Source organism: Leptopilina heterotoma, unplaced genomic scaffold (genome assembly GCF_015476425.1).
Source record: "Leptopilina heterotoma isolate Lh14 unplaced genomic scaffold, ASM1547642v1 Lhet_146, whole genome shotgun sequence".
Taxonomy (NCBI): domain Eukaryota; kingdom Metazoa; phylum Arthropoda; class Insecta; order Hymenoptera; family Figitidae; genus Leptopilina; species Leptopilina heterotoma.
In genome coordinates, this window is record NW_025110864.1 from 1,142,044 (window position 1) to 1,167,389 (window position 25,346).

At 29.2% G+C, this 25,346-nt stretch overlaps 1 protein-coding gene across 1 annotated transcript in view; it reads right to left on the reverse strand.

The window, feature by feature from the left end:
- Window positions 1–25,346, reverse strand: part of LOC122498329 — a 171,964-nt gene that overhangs the window by 137,420 nt on the left and 9,198 nt on the right. The window contains exon 2 of the mRNA XM_043606014.1: window positions 3,493–3,706. Coding sequence (XP_043461949.1) covers window positions 3,493–3,706 — 214 coding nt within the window. The remainder of the gene's footprint in view (window positions 1–3,492; window positions 3,707–25,346) is intronic.

Here is a 25,346-nt window from a genome sequence, read left to right on the forward strand (position 1 = left end):
TATCCGTCACTCGCTCGGAAATTATTTGTGTGTTTTCGTATTTTTACATGATTTCTCTTTTTCGTGCGTTTATTTTTATTACAAGATCCTTACACTGCTCAGCCTCTTCACCTAGCCCAAGTTCTCAATTAAAAGGGCTTCTCTTAGGGACCGGCCGAACTTTTCCTTGTCGAGTCTCTTCATATTCCACGAGGAGGTTTTGCGACTAGGAACATCCTGTCAGTCCCACCAGTCGCTTATGCGGCTAAATAGTTTAGACGATGCGATCGTTAGATCTATAATTGATCCGATCGCACCTCGGCTAAAAGTCCATGTATTGCCTCGGTTTACAGCCAATAAGTCGTTTCTGGAGTTTATTTTTTCAATACGAATTCCTCTCTTGTCGAGTCTTGTCTCACCTCACTCTGGCGACTTTGCGTTAAAATCGCCAGTGATGATGACATCCAGCCTAGAATCTGTAAGGCTCGCTTCTAGGTCTTCGATATTGGCTTCGAAGTTTGTCAGTGGGTCGTTGGGTCGTTGGGTGAGAAGTAGCAGCTATACATACGTATATTAGCTACCTCTATCCACACGAATCCACTGCTCGTCTCCAGAAACTTGTCAACCCGCAATTCTGGGTTGCACAGCTTTATGGCGGCTCTCTTCGCCTTATCCTGATACCAAGGGGCGAGGTCGCTTCCTTGATACTGCTCACTGCAGAACAGGATATCGACCTCATTTTCCCTTGCTGTTTGCATTAGGAGCAACTGTGCATCCTTACTTGAATGCAGGTTGACCTGCAAAAATTTTAAGGATTTGCCCTTCTAATCTTTTGCAGTTCTTCCCTGTAAACCGGGCAGGCTCTTTTTTCGGACTCATGATCCGTTTCCGGCTTCCCCAGGTCCAAGCATGTAAGGCACTTTGGCTTAACGTTACAGCTCTTCGCGAGGTGTCCCTCTCCGCCGCATCTCCGACAGTTTTTACTTCTGTCGGGGCCTTTGCAGGATAGGGTTCTGTGTCACCTAGGCACTTTTGGCACCTAGCTACTTCAACATACTCGCGAATTGGAGCATTTATCCAGCCGATTTTTATTTTACCAAACTTTAGCAGAGTGTTACTTTCTGCCTCAGTCAGACGTACCAGAGCAACCTTAGTTCCTCTGTAGCGCGGCAAAAGTCGGCACTCCATCTTCAGGTCGGGTTTATCCAGCTTTTCTCTCAGTGCTGAAGTCACCTCATCCTCTGTGGTGGTTTCATCCAAATCCTTAATCTCTAGAGACCTTCTATTCACCAGAGGTGTGACCTCAGCTTTGCCATGCAGGGCCGAAGACAGTGCCTCTGCAAATTTTAAGGTCTCTCCACCCTTTTTCACTATCACGAGAACCTCCTATTTAAAAGTTCTCCTGATTTTCCGGATCACGGTACCCGTATCTTCTGGGTTTACCTTTGCTTTTATCAGCGGCAAGATACCCTTATACAACTTTGGGTCTCTTGCCGAGATTTTAAGAGCTTTCGTGCTCCTTAGCTTCAAAGGGGGCTTCGGAAACTCTTTTTTCTCACCTGAGGGCTTATTTTTTGGAGCCCGTTTCTTTTTGTTTTTAACAACTTTGAAGCCGTCCCCATTGTCCGCTCCGTCTTTCAAGACGGTCTCAGCATACGACTTGCTAGGACTATTTGAGGGCGTCTCTTTTGTTCCAACTAGCGACTCAGAATCAAGCTGTGGAACATCCTTTCGCTTAATTCTCTTCTCGCTTCGAGTCGCTTGTTGTGGACTCGCATCCGGGCTTGCACCTTCCCTGGTGCGTTTATTAACGCCTTTTGCCTTATTAGGGCGTGTTGTTACGCCGTCCAGAGCTGCAGTAGTGCTCTCCGTCTGCTGTCGAGCTCCCACAGTTGGATGTTGTGGCTCCTGGTCTTTGAACGGCTCGGGGATAAAACGTAAATTCTTACAAATTGTTAAGAACGCACTCTCCAAAACCGCCACGCCATCCTGGATGTCACGACTGACGTTCTTTTAGCGCTTGAATGCCTGGTGCACGCTCTTAAAAATCCCGGGAATAGCCAGGAACTGATTTGCGACATTTGATTCGTAGCATGTCAGCTGGCTATCTATTTGGCTCCCTCCAAAATCCTTAGAGCCATCTGCACCGACTATCGGGGCTTGCACCCGATCAGAATCGGTGGTGGGATTACCCCTTTTTCGAGGTACCCACTTGGAGTATTTCATTCAAAATTTTGTCCATGTCATTCGTTTTTTTTTATTTCTTTGTCCCGTGACGTTATAGCATTGCCGGAGCATTGATGCGACGTCTATGATATCCAAGGGCACGTGAACATGTATATTCGGACGTGGAGGTCGATGTGTCTCTTCAAGATAGCAGGAAGTTTCTGCAAAGGGAGTGCATCCTGGTATCTCTTTACAGTGTTTACCCTCAATAATAATAACATTAATAATAATACTAATATTTATATTAATAATAATAGCAATAATGAAAATAACAACAACTTTAACACTAATAAAAGTAATAATTATAATAATTAATACTGACGTTGATAATTTTAAATTTTATTATTATATTTTTTCGTTTCTACGCCTATGGAGTTTAAAGCACTCACTACTTCTGAATTTCTTTTCAGGCATAAAGGATACAAAGAAAGGACCAAGTCTTTTCCTGATTGTGGTGATAGTATCAGTTTCAAGAGCCAATAAAAAATAGCGATGAAAGAAGAATCGCGTTCTAAACTTATAATAATTTTTATTGTTACTTAATTTTTAATTTTTTCAGTTAATTGATTTTTTTGCAATTTATTGTTTTTTGAATGAACTTTCTATCACTGTTAGAAGCTAAGATAGCATTGTCGTGTATTATTGGTTGTATTTCTAAAAGTTAATAACATTTTTGAATTTTTATTGTCACTATTGATTAAGGAAAAACCAAAGAATATGCTTGATTTTTTTGAATGTTTTATTTTGAATCGTGCAATTACCAGAATTCGACAAAGTTCGTCAATCGCATTTTCCTGTATTTTCCTGTGTTTTTATATACTCTAATGCTAATTACTTTATAAGAAATGAATGTATGTATGTTTCATGAAAAGAAAGTATGTACTCAATAAAATGATCTATACAGTGAATGTTTTTTCGCTTATTAGCTTATTAGGACAGATATTGATCATTGTGTCCTTTTCCATTTTTTTATAATATGTAGAAAACATTTAATATAGATAAAAATGATTAGTAGAACAGAAAATTTTCGTTTGGCGATACTATGTGTGATGCAATTGTTTTATGAGTTTTTGTGATCAAAGATTTAAGAACATAATATTATCTTCATAGTTTTTTAGCACAAAATCTCATAAATCAAGTACATTACACATATTATATCGCCAAACAAAAATTCATTTAAAATAAATATTTTCTAGGTGTCCTTTTTTTCAACTAAAAAGCGAGGTGTCCATCGTAATCATTTACAAATATATTTATCACTGAAAGAAATAATATTTTTCTACTCACCGAGAAACTTTGTGTTGGGATACTCGGCCATGATTTGGTAGGGTTACATTGCTGTCCGATTTGGACCAAGTTACAGAGTTTTTGGCATCAGGAAGACCGACATTTCCGAGATAAGCCTCACAGAAAAGTCTCGTAGTTCCTCCAAGTGAAACCAATTGAGCAGCCGGTCTATAGGTTGGTAATGGTTTTCCAGTGTATCCTCCTGATTCCTCACCTAAAACCAATTTAATCAATTACTTAAATTGATTTTCTATTTTCTATCTAAAAACAGAACACTATTTTTAACTTTTTATTGATTTTAATTTTCTTTTTATAGAAAGTCTAGTCTTGGAAGATTGTTTCTTTGAAGAATTCTCTGATGAATATTCTACTTTAGAGGGTAATTTTTTCTAAACCTACTCAAATCTTGTAAATATTTCAATTAATTCAAAAACGTAAAGTACAAGCCCGCTTTTTAATGGAATTTATATCTCTAAGAAAATATAATAAAAAAAGTCCAAGGGGAGAATTAAGAGATTTTCTTATTTAAGGTGCCAACAAGTCTTGAGTGTTAATCCGAGTCTGCTAAAAAGCTTCAAGTGCACTTTCTCTCTATCCGGCTTTTTTTAAATTACTGTTTTAATCCAAAGTATTCTCGCGAGGCTAAGTTGGGCGTTACCCATTCGAAAGATCGAAAGAAATTACTGTAATCTTTGGTCGATTTACCAGGAAGCGTGAATTATGCGTGAATTACGATGTGAAATGTATATACATTTCTGATATAAAAGAGAAGAAGCGTCGAGAGAAGACCATAAGAAAAAGCACTATAGAAAAAAGGGAAACAGTTATCAACAAAATAAAATTTTTGTTTTCTAACAAGAAACACTTAAAATTAAAATTCTTTTTTAAAAAAGACCAGCTTAAAAAGGTCGAATAAAAAATCGAAAGTCGAATTATGTGCACTTCTCTGATTGGCTGAATCGAAGTAGTGCACCAAGATTAATTTGGAGTAATGTTAACTTATTAAATGTTTGATTATACACTTTCTTTTGGACTCTTACTTTATTTTCTGCAATAAAATTGTTTATTTATTATAAACGTAAATTAAACGTTTTTTATTTTCGTATTTTTAGGCTGTGTCTACAACAAAAATAATAATGTGTTATATGTAGTATTTCTGGTATTATCAAATGTTAGAATGGAAAGAAATCAATTTTCTTTAATTGAGACAATCAAACTATTTAAATTATTATATTTTTTTATTATAAAATTTAACAGAGAACAATTAAATAAAAGACTCGTGCAAAAAGTGGAACCGATGAAAATTTGAAATATTCATTACTTTTTTCTTAATTTACATCAGGGTCTCACACGTCGAATTATGCATTTTTTATTAATTTATTGATACTTTTAGTATTTTATTTCGTTGTTAAAAAAGAACTAAAAAGGGACCACTTTGTCGGATGTCCGTTATTTTTTCATTGTACTAGACTTAAAACAATTCTTATCTGAATAACTTCCTAGAAGAATCAAAGATATTCGCATTACAATCTTTGATTTCGATTTTCTGAAAGTGAGGTTTTTGATATTCTAAACTTTGAAATTCTGTAACTCATCGAATTTTTCACCAGAAAGGTTCTAAGAACACTCAAAATTTTCCAAATTTTGCAAGGAATTCGCCCATATAGATAAGTCCATTGTGCCAAAGTGGTCCCTTTTCATGCGAACGTCCACATAGAATGAATTTTTGATAAACAGTTAAGCACTCATAAAATTTTTTTTATTTAACTAGGGATTTTAAAGTTTGAGTATTGAGTTTCCTGAAATTATTTTGACAACTATGAAAGTTTAATATTACAAGAGACAGAAAATGAAACATACTCTTTAGAGCCGAGAATGAATTGGTAAAATAATAGCTGAGTTACTTCTTAATTATATTCATAGATTATTCCCAGGCGGAAATTTCCAACCGGCGCGGATCCTAGCCCGTACTGACGCCGGTGTAACTGTACTGGCTGGGAACCGCCTGCCAACCGAATGTGAACGGGCATTCTACCGAATAGTGACTAGGCCAGGAACGCGCTGGCAACCGGCTCGGAACTGGCATTCTACCGCCCGCTGACCGGCCGGGAGAAGCCGTTCCGTGTATAATTCAACCGGCTGGGACCTGGCACTCTACCGACCGTGGATTTTTCATTTAATAGCCAGCCGAGCGCTGGCATTCTACCGACTAACAACCGGGTCGGATCCAAATGATAATTTCAACAAATATCAATACAAAAAATAATAATTAATTGCAAAAGATAAATACTGATGACAATTCATTGACAGTTCACTTTACACATTTTTAAATTTTTTTATACACTTAAACGCAATTTTTTATTACATACACATTTGAAAAATCCTAACGCTTGGAGGTACGAACCTACGCCTAACCGAATATTTACGCACCGAAATCTCGCACGCTAACCACTATGCTACGCTCGCAAGGGACTCTCAAATATTAAATACTCTCAAGTGTCACAAGCTGAAATTAAACTTGTCGAATAACTACGCGTCAATGCTACAGCTATATTTTTATTATTATATAATATATTAAATAATTGTATCTCAATATAATAATATTGAACATAATAATATTAATAATTTTAATTAATATCACAATAATAATAAATTTATTACTATAGAGATATTATTAATTAACATTAATATTATTGAGAATTAATAATAAATTATTAACATGAATATTAATATTTATTAATATTAATAATTTATTATTAATTCTCAATAATATTAATTAATAATATCTCAATAATAATAAATTTATATTAATAGTATAAATTTATTTATAATAATTATAAATTATAAGTGCACAACAAATTTTTTTAATTGGTTAATTTTGAAAAAAGTCTCAATAAATAATTACTTAATATTTTGATTAAATTCATTTATTAATTAATCATTATTTTCTAAAATAATGCAATTAATTATTGTAATAATTATTTAGTTATGACACATTTATTGAAAATAAATTTATAATGTGATTCATAATGTGACAATAAATGACGACATCCGCAGTCGGATCCGCCCCAGTACCGAGCCAGTACAGACTCAACATATCCGTCATTCTTCCGACGCCGCAGAAAAATAAAATCCGCCGGCGGAAGAAATCCAGTACCGAGCCGGTACTGACAATAGTGGGAAGACGGTTCCGACAGTCGGAGCATAATCTGTACCGCGCCGGTTGCTTTTTCAGATCCGATTCGGTACAGATCATCGGTGCTGGCGGTCCGTACGGGCGCGGATCCCAGCCGGTTGTAAATTCCGACATTCGTCCGACTTTTCCGCCTGGGTTGTGGAAAAAATATACAGAATATTAGGAAAAAGTGATAATAAAATTAATACCTGTTAAATGTCTAAATTGATCACATTTAAATTATAAAGACAATTAAAAACTAAACTTTGATAGAATGGAAAGGGAGATCTCATTTAAATATGGAAACAACAATTGAAATAATTGCCCAGTGGGCAAAAAACCATGTTCGTTCCAAAAACGTTCTTAACATTTTTTAGGAACGAAAACGGTTTAAGGTACAATTTTTCATATTTTTGCAATATCTGCCAATTAAGGGCAGGTAATAGTATTCTGTTGTAATGATTTTTTTCATTCAATCTCCGTGTAAAAAATCAGAACGATTTTGACATCAATTTATAAATTCAATACATCAAGGATCATATGAAATTAAGGTACTACTACACTTTAGAAGGCTCTTAAAAGACCAAATTTAAAAAAAAAATTTCTTAGGTCTTTTATTATAAATATTTAAAAAACTTTTTTGACTATATAAGTACATATTTAGAGAATAAAAATAATGGTTTGTTTTTAATTTTTATATAATATCATAATCTGCAGACAGCATTCAGATCGAAACTCCAAAAAGTTAGTTGTCCAATTGCGGACAGTTTATCTCAAGATTGACAAATCGGAAACAAAAAATCCAAATTGCTTTTTAAAAAGGAAGGTGTCTTGCATAGCAATCTACCACCAATAATGAAAAATCGACTAAAATAAAAAAATAGCAGATGTTTCAATAATTTGTTTAAAAATACACTGTGTTTTTCAGTATTTTTCTAGTCTGCAAAAATGTTTTTTTTTAATTTTTTGACCATTTTCTGGTAAATTGTCACAAAGGACATGCTAAAAAACAAAACGAGTTATCATTTATTAAAATCGGTTCAATAGATTCAGAGATAAACTGTCCGCAATTTGAGAAAACGTTATTTTGAGAAAAACGCGTTTAAACTTATATGTATCGTTAGAGGCCATCCATAAATTACCTAAAATTCTTTTGCAAATTGAACCCCCACCATTTTTTTTATTTCAGACACTGTTACATACATTAGCACCAATGTTTCTAGTGGTCGTAACAAAAAGCTGGACCCCACCATCCCCTTAAAGACTTACTTAATTTGTCAATGACTTTTTACATTAATTGAATATTTTTTGAAAAATTTACTTTTATTTTTTACAATTGGTTATAAATACTTTATGAGGTGTTTTCTGAAGTTATAATGAGTTAAAAAATACAATAAAAAAAAATAAAATTTTTTTAAATTCTAAAGTGTAGTAGTACCTTAAACATCAAAAATATTTATTATTAATTACAAGAAATAATTATTTTGAAATTTTTTAATAACTTTACAGAAAAGTATATTTTAGATACGTGATTAATATTGATATGTCACAGGAATGTAAAATAATGTTAAAAAAATGTATTTTTTTAATATCATTGCAGTTGCAATTTATATTGAACTATAGCTGTCGTACCCGTCTTCGACGGGTTTTAGTTTCTATTAATATATTTGAACAGGTGTCTGCCAATCGGGAATTTAATTTGACTGGGAAAAACTAATAATTAGTTACCATTAACTATTTCATTAGGAAAATATTACTATTTGTATTAGCAAATGACTTTTTCTATCAAATACTATTTTTAACTAATTCAGATTTACAGAACAGTATCTGTCAAATTGTAGTACTTTATGCGTTTGTAGTATTTCAATTAATGTATTAATAATTAATACTAATTTTCCACCAGCTTTTGGAGTTATATAGAATCTAATTCAAACTAATTGTATCGCAAGTAGGCTCCACGTTATACGACTACTAAAATCTAAAATAAGACCTATATTGTAGGCTGAAAGTTGGTCTTAAATTTTGACAAATAAAAATATTACATCCATAGAAATTAAAGCAAAAAGCAATTTTTTAAAAACGAATTAATATAATAAAACTTTTTTTAATTAGATAAGAAAATTCCCGATTTTTCCTGTCGAATTAAATTCCCGGCTATTTCTCGGGTTTCCTTTGCGGTTAATAGACACTCTGTTAAATGTATTAGTAAAAACTATACACGTTTTCGATTCCCACATGGGAATCTGTATGGGATCTACTTTCATAAAGGAAACCATATGGATTCCCATGTAAAACCGTATGGTATAATTTTTCCATATCCCTATTGAAAATTTCCACATGGGTTTTTACATTTTACCCGTTTTTGCGTAATGGACGGATAGAATTTTGGAAAGCAACAACATACCCCAAACATTTCTAAAATTCAAGAAGAAAAATTTTAATTCATAAATAGGAATTTGTTATTTATTTTCAAAGTCATTTCTAAAAAATTTCTAGAATTCAAAAATAAGACAATTTTGATTCATAAATCCCAATTTGCTCTAATGGCGTCTTAAGGACTTTCTATGTCCCAGTGCCCGCTGAAGTTAAATTTCAAGTTTATTGGTACTTTTACTGCACCCTTTATATTGAACATATATATTTTATTTTCTACGTTAAAGATAACAATACATACTATGAAATTTTCAAACATAAAACCTAAAAATATCAATATAGAAATTGTTTGCAAACTCACGTTCATTGATTTTAGAAAATTTGTAATAGACATCAAATTCATGACTCTAAACATTTTAATAAAATAAATGTAATAAATGTAATTAAAAATTTCAAAACATCAACTGATATCACTACCAACTTAATAAAAAATTAAACAACCAAAAAAAATTAATTAAAAATTTTGTCGAAAATCAAAAATATGATTTTGGCTTAAAAATTCGGATATATTATTTATATTTCATTTTTAAAGTAAATATTAGTTGTATTTATATTAAAAAGTAGGGTAATGTCACCTTGAGTGGACCGCCTGAGCTTTTAAGTTATCTGACAGCTGAAACGTGAAATAAATAGTGCGAATAGCAGCACCGCACCTAGAAACCGTAAGAAATTAAGTTCCGCGATACGTTATCGTTTGATGTAACGCATTTTTAAGAACACAAACCAAAAAAGAAGTCGCTCTTACAATGAGTGAAGTGATTCGGAAGTGTAAAAGTAGTGTAAAATTTAAGTTTTAAAAGGTAACTTATTTTTTTCCTACTACTTTGAACATTGAAATTGATTGTCTTAGTTTAATTAAGTGATTATTTTGACTCAAAAAAAAATTGTGGTGGCTGCCATAAAAAGTTGCATGTCACCATGAGTGGACCACTGTTTATAACCATAAGTGGACTGCCTGTTTTTTATATTTTTAATGTCAGTTTACCATTTTTATGGAAATAAATTGACAATGAATTGGTTTGAAACTATGTTTATGTTCTTTATTAATTTTTTTGTGATATTCACGGAGAAAAATGGAGTTTGAAAAACTGGGAGTCAATATTGAAAAAACAGAACTCAGTCCAGTAAAAGTACATTAATTCATTTCCATCAAGCATCTTAGGGTGATGCGTATAGTGTATAGAGGGCCTTAGTTCTAAATTTTACTGTAAAGAGCATTGAAACACAGGCGAAGATTATAATGCGCGCTGCAGTGTGCATAGTAGAGAAACTGGACTCAGTCCTCTACTTCGAAACTTTCATAATAAAGGAACGCAGGCGCGGAACCTGTCAAAATAAATGGCCGACGCGACGCGAAACGAGTGTTTCCTTTTATTCACTTCGTCAATTTTATATAAAAAAAAACAATAACCAATCATTAAAAGAAGAAAAATATGTTAAATGCACTCTTTATATATTCATATTCATTAATTCACAAGTTTTATTCTTCCCACATTTTCATACTTACAATTAACAACTAAATGCATCGGAAAATCTTACAATCATACGGGATTGAACACCTACCTAACCATACAACTAAATATACGCATAATTATAAATCGCACGCTTTTACATTAAGCCTCTCGGCTACGCAATCGATGGGGGAAATTTCCTATTTATGAAACATCCCTTACCAATGAAATAAATTACATCATGTTTAAATTTTACTTTGTAGGGGAGCGTGGGGTAATGGCGGAGCTTGCGGGTAATGGGAGCTTTTAAATTTCACGTACTTAAAAGCCTTCAAATTCGCTGCAATGTTTAGAAAATCTTCTACAACCTTTGTTTATATCATTCCAAAACAAACGATTACATTCTTGACAAATTTTTAGTAAAAACAAGGGAAAATGTATTTTTTGAGTTTTCGTTGTAAAATGCAAAATATTTCTAAACATCACCAAAGTAGTTAAAATCGTATTATTTAGTTCTGTTTTTTCATTATATTATTAGGTGAATATGTGTAGATATGTATACTTGTATAAAAATCGATATAATAATAAAATTTGTTTATGTTTTTATCTTTTTATTCAAATTTTGGCCTGTAAGAATTCTGTGGGGTAATGGGAGAAATAGTGTCAGCCCAAAGAATGTTCGTTACTATGTTGCGGATTTCGTTATTTCTTTAAAAATTGTAAAAGATATCACCTTATGAACAAACTTTTAATTAAAAAATAATTTTTGGTGGAAAAAATGAAAAATTTAATTTTTCTTCAAAAATTTTGTATTGATATGTAAGATGTAGACTATCGATCACTCCGAGTCAAATTATTTTTCCGAGTTAATTTGACTCGGAGTGATCGATAGTCTACATCTTACATATTATTAATTTGACCGAGTGATAAAATCAAGAATTCTATAATTTTGTATTGAATTATAATTTAGGAAAAAATTTATTCTAAGTCTACAGTTTTGGCTTCATTGTAAGTAATAACACTTTTTTCTATTAGAAAACAAAAAATATTCCTAAAAAATAGAAATTTTTTAAATTTTAAGTGAAAGCTCCCAATACCCCACAAATTGGGTGATCGCAAAAAATGTATTTTTTTTTTGGAAATTTTTTTTTTACAATTTACTTTCTCTTTTTAAGTTTCTAATTAAACATAATTAAAGATGAATAACGAAATGAGTAGAAAATGACAAAACAATGTATTATTGTAAAGATAAGTTGGTTTTTTTAATAACTTTCCTTAAGGGGCTCCAATTCCCCCACGCTCCCCTAATTAATGTAAGTATGTATGTCAACAATATTCATAATATTGAATAAATAATATTGCCAACTAGTTTTAATTTGATACGGTAGTTATTAGAATTTAATAATAAATAAATAAAAAACATTAATTTTTTCTTAACCTTTTTCAAGTTTGACACTCCTCATGGTAAATTTGATTATTCTTTTTTTTCCGTGTACAAAATAGTAAATTGACCTTGAATGAAATGTATAATTAATTATTCTCACAGCAATATTTAATAATTTAATGAACTTAACTGCACTGCATAATAGTTGAGAGTGATAAGAGTAAGTGAAACGGTAAAATAAGTGAACGACCATTAGTGTGAGAGAGTGAATAATTTGTGGTTTTCGAGTAGGTATCTACTTTATGTGCACTGCGTTCATTTTTCGAAAGAACTGGACTGAGTACTAGTTGTTCAATATTCGCTTCTATTATTGACTTGTGTTTTGTACACTGCCGCGTTCTTTTAACAATTACATGAGAAAGTAATTTCTCATTCCAATTTTTTATACTCTTATTCCCTCTTAGACTATATAAACAGTCTTGTTTAAGCTGATGAATGGGATAACTTGTGTTGAGTCCCAAAGTGTTCAGCTATGAAACTTCTAATATTATAGTGTGTACCTGTCACATATTATTCTATAAAGGAGTACTACACTGACTGCATAAATCATTTTTCCATTTTTCTCCGTGTTGATGTGATATGTGCCAAATTATTAAAAATGGTTTAACTTGTAAAAATTGCGACACATACATGGTCTGAAGCTGCGTATCATAAATTTTGTTTCAATATATCAGAAATATTAAATACATTAAAGAATTTAGAATAACTTTTACAATTTTTTAGGAGTGGTCCACTCAAGGTTACACTTTTTTCATTCCTTAAAAATTATCTTTTTTTTTTAAAGTCAATTGTTTTTTCCAAATAAAAAAAAATCAAAGCTTTTATGGTATAAACACTTATCTAGGGATCTAAACTAAAGCTTGGAATAGAAACCTCCAATTAATTTGCTTTCATAAAGAATTTTTTAGAAAAAAAGCTTAGGCGGTCCACTTAAGGTGACATTATCCTAGCTACAGAAAGTGTCACATCAATTTGACAAAAAATTAAAAAATTTGCATTTTTTTGATTTTTTGAATTTTGTGAAAAAAGCTATAGCTTTTGTTCAGCTTAATATTTTCAATCGGATATGGCTATAAATTTAAGTTAGACTAAGACCAAAGAGACTGTTAAGTTTCGATTTAATCGGTCGAGTAGTCTTTGTGTTTATCCCGGACAAAATATTGCGGACAGACATACATACATACACATACATACACACATACATACATAATTTTTTTATTTTAATTTTTGGAATTCTTACTACTCGAATAGAAAAACTAAACACGAATTTTCAAATTCTATGCAATGTACAGACAAAAGTCTGATCTTATTTATAAAGATTTATATTAGAAAGTAAACAAAAAATTCAATTTATTTTAAATAAAAAATTAAATTAAAGAACCGCTAGTCCTATTATCCTATATAAGAAATCTCTAAACGAAAATCTCTCGAAATATCTCGAAGTATAGTAACGCCTATCCCATTGGTTGCTTTCACTCGTGAGCTATACTCAATTGGCTAAATTTATATTTTCTATCTTTGTCTTTTAAACACTTGAAATAGAGAGGTTCATTCACTATACGAACATACATATACTTACACATTAAAATAAAAGTAGTGTGCGTGAGAGGGCTATATTCCCTTTATCCAAATCTTTTTCATCATCTTCGTCTTTCAAGTACTTAAAAAAAGAAAGTCTCAGTCTATTTCGGAAATACGTTCGTGAAAATCGTTATCTTAATTAACGCGATTCCTTCAGATATATTATTGACGTAATAAAGTGATTTAATCCAATTAAATAAATTATAAATTAATAAATTATTATTGATAAGAAATTATTTAGATAAATATAATTGTTAAATAAATTTAATTGAATTATTTTTTACTGAATTAAATGTTTTTAATTAAATAAATATAATTAATAACTAATAGTTAATTACTTTAATCAAAAAATTGTTTGAAATATTGAAATATTTTCGTTTGGAGAAGAAAACTTTAGAGGATATTAGAAGAGGATTTTTTTTTTAACTATGAGATTACTCTTTTTAGGGTGCACGAAATTAGAAAAATTAATCAATTTTTTTCAAAATGTCTTAGGAGATAAATCTCTCAAAAATATAAAATAATATTTATTTACACATCAGTCGACGCAGAATTTAATAGGCTTTCAAACATAATATTTTTAAACATACTTTTTGTTTAAACCAAAACAGAAAATACATTATAATTAAATATAATTATTCAAATAAATAATACTTTTGAATGAAAGCAGTAGATATTTTCTATATATTGGGAATAAACTTATAAACTAATTTCAATTACAAAATCATCTAAAATTATTTTTGTATTTGAATTAAGTATAATGTTTTCTTAGTGAAGTAGCTATCATTTTCCAATAATAAACTATGTTAATTTAATTTCAGCAGCAATTTTTCTTAGCTCGCCCGTCGTTCGCACTGACAATTTCTGACGGTATATTGTATTTTAAAATTTATTTATTATTAATTTTTTTATTATCCTACAATTTTTTGTTATAAATAAAATTATATTTATATTATAAAAAAGTTTAATAATAAATAATATATAAATAATTAACATATTAATAAGGGTGTCCAGCGGTCAGGGAAGTCAGGGAATTTTAATCAAAATCAGGAAATTTTTTTAAAATTTCATAAGAAATCGATTTTTTTTATTTTTTAAATTTTCAGCCGACCAGATACTTGAATAAGTATCGACTTAAAAATAACTGAATAGTTACTAAAAAAATGTAATATTAAAAAAATAATTATTTATTATTTTATTAATCATTTTTACTTCCTCATAGAGGAAGTATTGTAATACCGAAATTTTTCGAGTTCAATTTTTTGACATATCTTTATGTTATTTGACCTCAAGAGTTCAAAAATGACATTTTTAAAAAATGTCATTCCGTATGTGTGTGTGTGTGTAAACATCACATTTTCATAAATATCTCGAAATCATGAAGAGCTTTTGGGTTGAATTTTTTTTTAAATTGTACATCTCACCTGCGGACATAAAATGAGAGTACTTTGAGATAGATTAATAAAGTTTAACTAAATTTTTTTTGGATTTATAATTTTGCAAAAAAACGTTTTTTGCCCATAACTTTAAAAAAATGTTAGGACACCTATAAATGTTTTTCCATAATTTTGTAGAGTTTTTTTAGACGCATCTTTTGAGCTCTAATTGAACATTTTTCGTCCATATTAACTGGAGATATTAAACTTTTAAAAATTCAAAATTTTGGAAAATAAGACTTTTGAAAATTGTGTTGAAAAATGTAAAAGTAATCTTAAATATATCGTTACCGACTTGTAGAGCTTCAAAAAACGCTTCGATTGACCTATTTTTGAACCTAATTCGATAATAAATTTCGAAATTATTGGTATTTTAAAAACCAAAAATTGTGGAAAATGACATTTTCTCAACTTTTTTGTTTGAAAACTTTTTTTTAACTATTAAACTATTATAACTATATTGTAGAGTATTTAAAATACATTGATTGACCCAAAATTCAATCACTTTTACCATATTTATAAAAAGTTATTCATATATTTTCCTATTACTATTATTATCTCTATGTGGAAGTAAAGTGTTCATGAAATGAGCACCAAAATTATAAAAAAATATACAACTTGGCAGCGGTTTTTATGTTATATAAATAAAATAATTAAAAGAATAAAAATTAAAAGAATAGCAATTATAAAAAAATGAAAATAACGTGAGAATTAGATAATTTTATTTTAAAAACTTAGCGTTCACGAGGAAGAGAAAATAATGGAAAGAAGTTCGTAAACCTCTGAAAAAAGTTTGCATAATTCTTTTTTCTCATGCAAATATTGTTATTGACGACTTCAGAGTAATTTCTTTACTCTTTGCAAAAAAAAGAAAACTTCCCTTCGGCGTGCAACTTATAAAAAAATAACTTTACTTTTATACAATCTAATGAGTTTTTCTTTTGACCTGATAAAAAAAATTCTCCTATATTTTCCAGATCGTTTCTATAATATTGAATATGAAAAAGAAAAATAGTAAACTTTTTTTGATCAATTAAAACGCATATCAGGAAGGAAAAATCTATACAAAAAAGGTGCATTGACCTGAAAAAACGATTATTCCAGAAATTATAAATTCTGCGCGCGTAGAGTGTGTGCAGCGAAATGAAAGGGAAATATTCGTGAAAGAAATGAAGAGAGAGAGAAACAGAAAAGGGTTGTGTTGAGCCGATAAGCTGAGGGGTACACTGAAGATCGATTTAATCAGCCCGGAACATTTCAATTTGATTATTGGTCTACCTTGCCATAGATATAATTTATAATCTACCCAATACAGGTATAGTTTTACTTCTGTGTATGAATATACGTGATAATCTTTTATTGTTGACGTTACATGCTTACCGATTTGTAATCATATTTGTCAAACCATTAGAAAGGATTATTAGTAATAAATCACACTGTACGTATTCCTGTACAATATCCTAATGCACTCTATTGTTGAGAAAGCATTTCATTAATATACTCTTGTATTTTTATTTGATTACAGAAGAACACTGATTAATAGATATCCTATTATATTTTTTTTCATTTTGCTTCCTCATGAGGAAGCTTTGCATTGGTGACGATTTTCAATTTTTCAAAAGAAGGTTATATGGACTCATTTTCATCTAAAACATATGTATATTCAATTATGAGCAAATGTCCAGATGTATGTGTGTGTGTATGTATGTGTGTATGTGTGTGTGTGTAATTTTGATGGACTGTCCTGAAATTTTGCAGGTTTATTGCAGTCATTAATACCTAAAATCTGACACAAGGATTTTCGAAAATATCTACAAAAATTTTTTTTATACAATTTTTTTAAAATTCAGAAAAATTTTTTTTTTGTATTTTTTGAAATAATTTTTTTATTTGTTAATATTTTCATTAATTTTTCTCAAAATTACATTCCTGACAAGAAAACGAATCGATTGATGTATACAAAGTATATATTTTATCAAAATTTATCAAATTAATAAGTATTTTTCTTTTAAAAAAAAAATTCAAATTTTGTATTTTTTTCATAATTTATTTAATATTAATATTAATATTTTGAAATGATTATTCTATCATAAAAAAAAGCAATTGGCAAATAAAAGTGTAAATTTCACCAAATATTTATATAACAACTTATAAATTATAAATGATTTATATAATTTTATTTTTAACAAATCTTCTGGACGAACCCTTTTGTACATAGTTTTTCAAAAGTTTGCAAAACCGCAATTTTTATACATTGAGGAAGCTAAATGGTCATGAAATGAACAACTTGTTATAATTTAATTGATATAATGAATATATCCCTTTATAATTTACTTATTGGATTTTAATATTAAAGTATAATGACTTAAAGGATAAAAGAAACAAATAAGTATATAACTCAATAAAAGACAATAATCAATTTAAAGTAAGTCTTTATTAAAAGAGAGCGGACGAGCGACTGACTAATGCTTTGACAGAGTGTGATCCCATAGGACCTTATCTGATTTTATATTATAAACAAATTCGGAGGAGTTATAAGCATTTGATTCTATACAGTTGCTAAGGAGAGAAATAAAAAGAAATACATGTCTGTATATGTGACCTGGTCTATGAAGGTAACTGGGGTGTCTTGACACCCCAAGCAAAATTCAACCCTGGCTTAACCAATAATAATTTCTTTACGCTCAAAACCCGTTGATAATTTAGTTTGAACCTCTATCTTTTGACACCTGTAGTGCCGCCAAAAGTTTTGCTCTAGGAAGAGCTCTATCTCATGTTAAAATACTTCTGGGGTGTCTGGACACCCCAGTTACTCCCTAACGTTAGAAAAATTATCAAGATAAGTAAATTTAAATTTTAAAAAAAAATCGTTTTCAATCAGTTAAAATCATCTGATAAAGTATAAATTGATAGGTTATGCATGAAAAAGTTGTATTTTATAAAAAAGAAACATTTTTATACAAAAATTCTATTTTTATGAAAAATACACAATCTGTATTTGTAACAACTTATGAAATTTGAGTTTAGATTTATTAAAAATTGCTGTGCTCTCTCTACAATTAGAGATTAAATTCTAATACAAAAAAATGTGGTAAATGACAGTCAAATTTAAATTATAAATTCTATATTATTAATAATATTTTAACATATATTAAAGGTATTTAAAATTGTTAATTAAAACTTTGATTAAATATTAATTTACAGAATCACTTTATAAGTTAAAAATTTTAATGTTAATATATTCAGATATATTAAGTTTGTAAAATTATAAATTTATAACACCATTTTTAGTAAATATTAATTGTTAAAGTCCATTTTATAGTTCATTTTTATGATTTTCACTATTTGACAATTGTCTTACATTTCTTTCACTTCAGATGTTTAAATAATTATGTTTGTTTAAGTAATACAAAAACTAATTCTTTTCCCTAAAAGTGTATCTATGTAACTTTAAAAACCTAAAATAGTTTTTAAATAAGTCAAATTTTTAAAAAACTACAGCGTTTTTTTATGAAAAAAATCAATTTTGCAATTTTTAGGTGTTTTTTGGGTTTTTACGGTTTTCTTCAAAATTTTTTTAATTTATCAAAATATGAATAATTTTAAATTGAATATGAATAATTTGAAAATACGACACATCAACGGTACTCCGAGAATCATCATCACTCAACCGGACACCTCAATGCAGGCAGCCAACAATCAATAGACATTTTTTACCAAAATGTTCGAGGATTAAACTCCAAATTGTTAACAGTACAAAGTTTTCAAGATTTTAATCTTTATAACATTTTTGCTTTAACGGAAACATGGCTCAAGGATAAGGTAAACAGTACTTATATTTTTTCTCCTTTTTCATTTAACGTATTTCGTAATGATAGAGAAGATCGGCGAGGAGGAGGTGTTTTGCTCGCGATTAATAATAAATTAAAAACCAAAATATTAAAAATTAATTTGCCAAATGACCTTTTTCAGTTCTAGAACCTTGTATTTGTGAAGATATCATTAACTTTTACTTACTCAATAAATATCTTACTTTTATATATTCCACCATCTATATCAGTTATTAATTTTCAGCGAATTTTTGACACACTTTCAGAACAACTTATTTTACACAAATCACATATTATAATTTTAGGTGATTTCAATGTTCCCTCTTTTTCAAAAATGAACAATATGTACGAGACAAATAACGGGTGGAATTCCAAGGCAGAATCCCTAAAAAATTTTTCTTTAACTTTAAATTTAAGACAATACAATAAAATTGTTAATCATTATGGCAAAAATCTTAACCTTGTTTTTTGCGAAGATCAATTGGACGTGTACAAAGCTCCTATTCCCTTTGTTCCACCCGACAAACATCATCCTCCCTTAATAATAACTTTATCTTCAACAAAAGATCAAAATCTCATAAGTACCAATACTCCACAACATCCTTGTAAATCCTCACGATTTAACCTAAAAAAAGGGAACTATGCTGCACTTTATCAATTATTTTTATCTTTCGATAATTTATATGACATACATTTTGCCACCATCGATAAAATTGCATAAAAAATAAATTACCAATTTTTAACTACTATGACGAATAACATTCCAATATTTTCACAAAAAGTATACCCGCTCCTAAATATCCTCCATGGTTTACGTGTGACATCATCTCGGATATCTCCTTAAAACATACTATGTATAAACGATATAAAACACTCCGTACTCAATTTCTCAAAATAAATCTAAAAGAATTTAGTAACAATTTAAACATAAAAATAAAAATATCTTTTAAGAACTATTAATTACATTTGCAATCGCTTCTTTCCAAAGACCCAAAAACATTTTGGAAAAACCTAAATACAGCAAATCCTAAAACCAGAATCCCTAATCAAATGACCTTTAATGACCAACCTGTATTAGGTTTTGATAATATAGTGAATGAATTTGCAAATTTCTATGCATCAGTACATAATCCAGCTACGGAATTTCCCTCTCTAAACCATCCAAATTTCCATATCCCTTTATCATCTTTAAATTTACAGCTCCAAACTGATGATGTAGACAAAGTACTCAAAATTTTAAAACCAACCTTTACATCCGGAGTTGACGGAATTCCGGCGTTTATGATGAAAGACCTTAATAGTATATTAAGCAACAAGGGTATAAAGGCAGCCATTTGTTTACGGTGATTTTTGTGATACGAGTGGAGGTCGAGGGCGTATATTAATTTTTGTAATTCCAATATTACTATTCAGCTTTCAATGTTTTAGAATTATTTCAGCCTCACAGCATTGGATATCCCATTTCTATCCCGAGATATCCCAAGGATATCCCAAGGGGACAAAAATTTGGATATCCATAGAATATGCTAATTTTTCTTTCGTCGGGTATCTCGCGTGGCATTGCGTGGTATATATGTCAGCGCATATGCAGGAAACGACGTACGATCGTTGCAAGTGTCAAAGGTAGTATGTTAGCAGCTGTGAAATCATTTTTGACACATTTAAATTAGAAAAAGTTTGTTTCTATAGTTGCATCAATTTAATGTAAGTAGAAAATAAATGAATCCAGCTTAAAGTGTAGAATTTTGTTAGTGACTTTTTTGGTAGATGATATATTAAATTATAAAAGTTATATTTTGCACGTGCATAACCTCAAATCATCACATAATTAATTGTCAATTTGTTAAAAAATTCTAATTTTCACAACATCCTATGAATATTTTTGGATATACTTCCGAATCGCTCGAACCGCCAATCATCTTGAAACTTAGTGTCCTTACGAACTTTGTGCACTGATTACGAAAATCATAATGAAAATTAGCGACTAGGTCATCTTCATGGTAAAAGTGCGATTCCATAAGAGATTTTAGTTTTTTCGGAGTAAGTAAACCAATTGCAATGAAACTTAGGAATTTTAATCTACTCATAAAAAGAAATATTTCCACCAAATATTACGTCAAAATATTCAGTAGTTTTTGAGATGTCAAAGTTTTGGAAAAATTTTGAAATCGTTATATCTTCTTTCCGTCTTAACCAAATCACTTAATTCTTTTTGGAAAAAATTCAGCATACAAAAACCAAAAATTTGTTTATTATGTTTACAAAAAAATTTTATAAACAAAAAAGTTATTAAATAATAATTGAATAACTTTTGAACACAAGGACGAAATTCAATGAAGCAAACACTAAAAAAATCTTAGTTGCGGTTTCTATAAGATTCTGAATAAAAAATTTTGTAATGAGAATGTCTTCGTATAATATTTTTAATATTTTTGTTCACTTTTGTGCATAAACATTAGAAGTTTCTGCTACTTGGCGTGTAATTTTAGATGCGCGCGCAGACCTCTCTCTCTAAAACCGGAAGTTAGCAGCTGATTAGAAAAAGAGGTCTGCGCGCGCATCTAAAATTACACGCCAAGTAGCAGAAACTTCTAATGTTTATGCACAAAAGTGAACAAAAATATTAAAAATATTATACGAAGACATTCTCATTACAAAATTTTTATTTCGGAATCTTATAGAAACCGCAACTAAGATTTATTTAGTGTTTGCCTCATTCAATTTCGTCCTTGTGTTCAAAAGTTATTCAATTATTATTTAATAACTTTTTTGTTTATAAAATTTTTTTGTAAACATAATATAAACAATTTTTTGGTTTTCTTATGCTGAATTTTTTCCAAGAAGAATTAAGTGATTTGGTTAAGATAGAAAGAAGATATAACGATTTCAAAATTTTTCCAAAATTTTGACATCTCAAAAACTACTGAATATTTTGACGTAATATTTGGTGGGAATATTTCTTTTTATGAGTAGATTAAAATTTCTAAGTTTCATTGCAATTGGTTTACTTACTCCGAAAAAACTAAAATCTCTCAAGGAATCGCACAAAAACCATAAAAACACCATAAAATTGTAATTTTTTGCGATTAACTCGTTGGATTGGATTAATCATAATTTTTTGTGTTTAAAAATATTTGTAAATTTTTCTCTACTTTTATATGGAGGAGGAAGGAGTCATTCACCTTAGGTTGGAAATTTTTTTTATCAAAATTTAATTGATTGGAGAGATAAATGTGATATTTTTTGTTTTCTATTTAATTCTGAAAAACCAAAGGTGGATGACTTCTTTCTCCTCCATAATTTTTTGTATTTAAAAACATTTGTAAATTTTTTTCTGCTTTTATTTGGAGGAGGAAGGAGTCATCAACCTTTGCTTAATCGCAAAAAACCACAATTTTTGGTGTTTTTATGGTTTTTACCATGAAGATGACCTAGTCGACAATTTTCATTATGATTTTCGTAATCAGGGCATAAAATAACATAAGGAAACTAAGTTTCAAGACGATTGGCGGTTCGAGCGATTCGTAAGTACACCCCTATTTTTGCACATTAGATTCTGAATAAACCTTCTTTCAATTGAGGGTCCCAATCAAAGAACCCGTTATAAGTTTTTGAGACTCAAAATTCTCGACCTCTAAATAAAAAAAGTATTTAAAATTTCAATTTCTTGAAAACATTTCGTATTTGTATAAAGATTACCAAAATGTTTCTCAAAAAATTGGGATTAAAAACAGTTTAATTTTCGACTTACAGGACAATGATTTTAAGCTAAAAAAATTATAACCGGTTCTTTGATTGGGACCCTCAATTTATGTATGGGGCAAAATTTCTCAAGTGTACCAATGTCAAAATTGCATTTTGTTGGATCGGGCTAATATTTTCACAGTATTCAGTACTATGTATGAGTACTTCAACCACCAAGTATTATGAAATTTTATAACAAATTGTAAAGGGGGGAGAGGGTTGAAGATTTTGGATAAGTATGAACAGTGAGTTTTCTAAAAAATCGTAGCTTCTATATAATAAAGCAAAAAAATTTTGACCTATATGTTTTTGGTAGGTTTTTTCACGCTCTTTCAAATGGTGAAAATTTTTTTTAAAAAAATTCAAAATTTAACCCTTTTTTTAAATATTCAAAATTGTTTTGATTTTCTTTTCAAGAAGGACCCTTTTTTTCTCTTTTTTTTGTGCCAAAAGAAAGCTTTAGATGTGTATTTTCAATAACTAAAACGAAAAAAATGACGTTTTTTTTGTTTTCGAATTAATAAAAATTAATAAAAATTGAAATATTTTACAACAAAATAAAGTTAACGCAATTCTGAAGTTACTACTGTAAAGCACTACAAAATCCGCATCCAACGAGTCCAATGTGAAATATTTTGGATAAATTGACGTTTTATAAATAAATATTTATAAAAATTAATTAACAAATGAATATCATTTATAAAAATAAAGATAAAGTGTTAGTTTTTTTTACACAAATGTTTATACAATTCTACTTTTAAAAAAATGTATTCCAGTTATTTGCAACAATTGTTTAAATAAAATATTCATCACCTTATGCGTGTGTTGCGCTGAATAACTATCTTCCCGGCTTAATATTTTTTCACATTTTTTAAAGAATATTTTTTTTATTTTTTACATTTTTGATGTAAGAAAAGATGATTTCCTTTTTACATTAATAATTTTTTATTATTAAGAAATTTTTACGTAATTCCTAATAAATTAATTACAAAATAATTTAATAATAATAAATAATATTAAAATAATAAAAAATTATTGATGTAAAAAGGAAATCATCTTTTCTTACATCAAAAATGTAAAAAATAAAAAAATATTCTATAAAAAATGTGAAATAATATTAAGCCGGGAAGATAGTTATGCAGCGCAACACACGCATAAGGTGATGAATATTTTATTTAAATAATTGTTGCAAATAACTGGAATACATTTTTTTAAAAGTAGAATTGTATAAACATTTGTGTAAAAAAACTAACACTTTATCTTTATTTTTATAAATGATATTCATTTGTTAATTAATTTTTATAAATATTTATTTATAAAACGTCAATTTATCCAAAATATTTCATATTGGACTCGTTGGATGCGGATTTTGTAGTGCTTTACAGTAGTAACTTCAGAATTGCGTTAACTTTATTTTGTTGTAAAATATTTCAATTTTTATTAATTAATTAGTTAATAATTCGAAAACAAAAAAACGTCATTTTTTCGTTTTAGTTATTGAAAATACACATCTTAAGCTTTCTTTTGGTACAAAAAAAAGAGAAAAAAAGGGTCCTTCTTGAAAAGAAAATCAAAACAATTTTGAATATTTAAAAAAAGGGTTAAATTTTGAATTTTTTAAAAAAAAATTTCACCATTTGAAAGAGCGTGAAAAAACCTACCAAAAACATATAGGTCAAAATTTTTTTTGCTTTATTATATAGAAGCTACGATTTTTTAGAAAACTCACTGATCATACTTATCCAAAATCTTCAACCCCCTCCCCCCTCTACAATTTGTTATAAAATTTCATAATACTTGGTGGTTGAAGTACTCATACATAGTACTAAATACTGTGAAAATATTAGCCTGATCCAACAACATGCAATTTTGACATAGGTACACTTGAGAAATTTTGCCCCATATACAAATAGTAATTTTTCCACGGAACCAAACAAATCAAATTACTGCGACGTCAACTTCAGCAAAGTGATACGCAAAAACTTATAAAATATTTAAACGTATAATGTTATTTTATAAATTGGTTTAGTAATATATTTTTAGTATTATAATTATATGTTATTATAAAAATATCTGTATCACTGTGAAAGGAGTGTCTTCGTTTGAGACATATATACGTGGTAATTTTTAAGGTTTTAGCCCGGTGTAAAGCTTGAAATTTCGATGCTTTTTCACGAATTTTTTCAAGCAGGTAAATAAAAAACCGATCGTTACGAAATTAAGATATGTTTTTATTAACGTCTTTAACTATATACAAAAAATTTTTTTTACAATAATTTACATTAATTTTTTAATAATTTTTAACGTCAAAGTCGACTTTTCGAAAAAAAAGAAATTTGTCAGTAAACTTTAGTACTTTTTGCAGTCACTTTAAATGAAAAACTCAAAGATGCAGTCAAAAAGTTTTGAAAACCTTTTATTTTATCATAAATTGTTTAAAAAACTTAATTTGTTTTTAAAATATTTAATGTTTTATTGGTATCAGACTTAGATTTAGGTATGTCTGTGGATTAATAATATCTTTGAGTTTTTCATTTAACACTGAACTACCGATAGGACATTTTTGTCCTGCACGCATGTTTATTGTTGTGTATCTTTCTTTAAAAATTATTTATAGGCCTGAAATTTTCTGACATTTATTATTTTGGTGAGTTTAAATTGTCTACAAATTTTCAATAGTTTATTATTATTAGAATCAGAGATCTGAACCGGCATACCTAGAACTACCAATGGGACAATTTTCTCGGATCATAATATGTG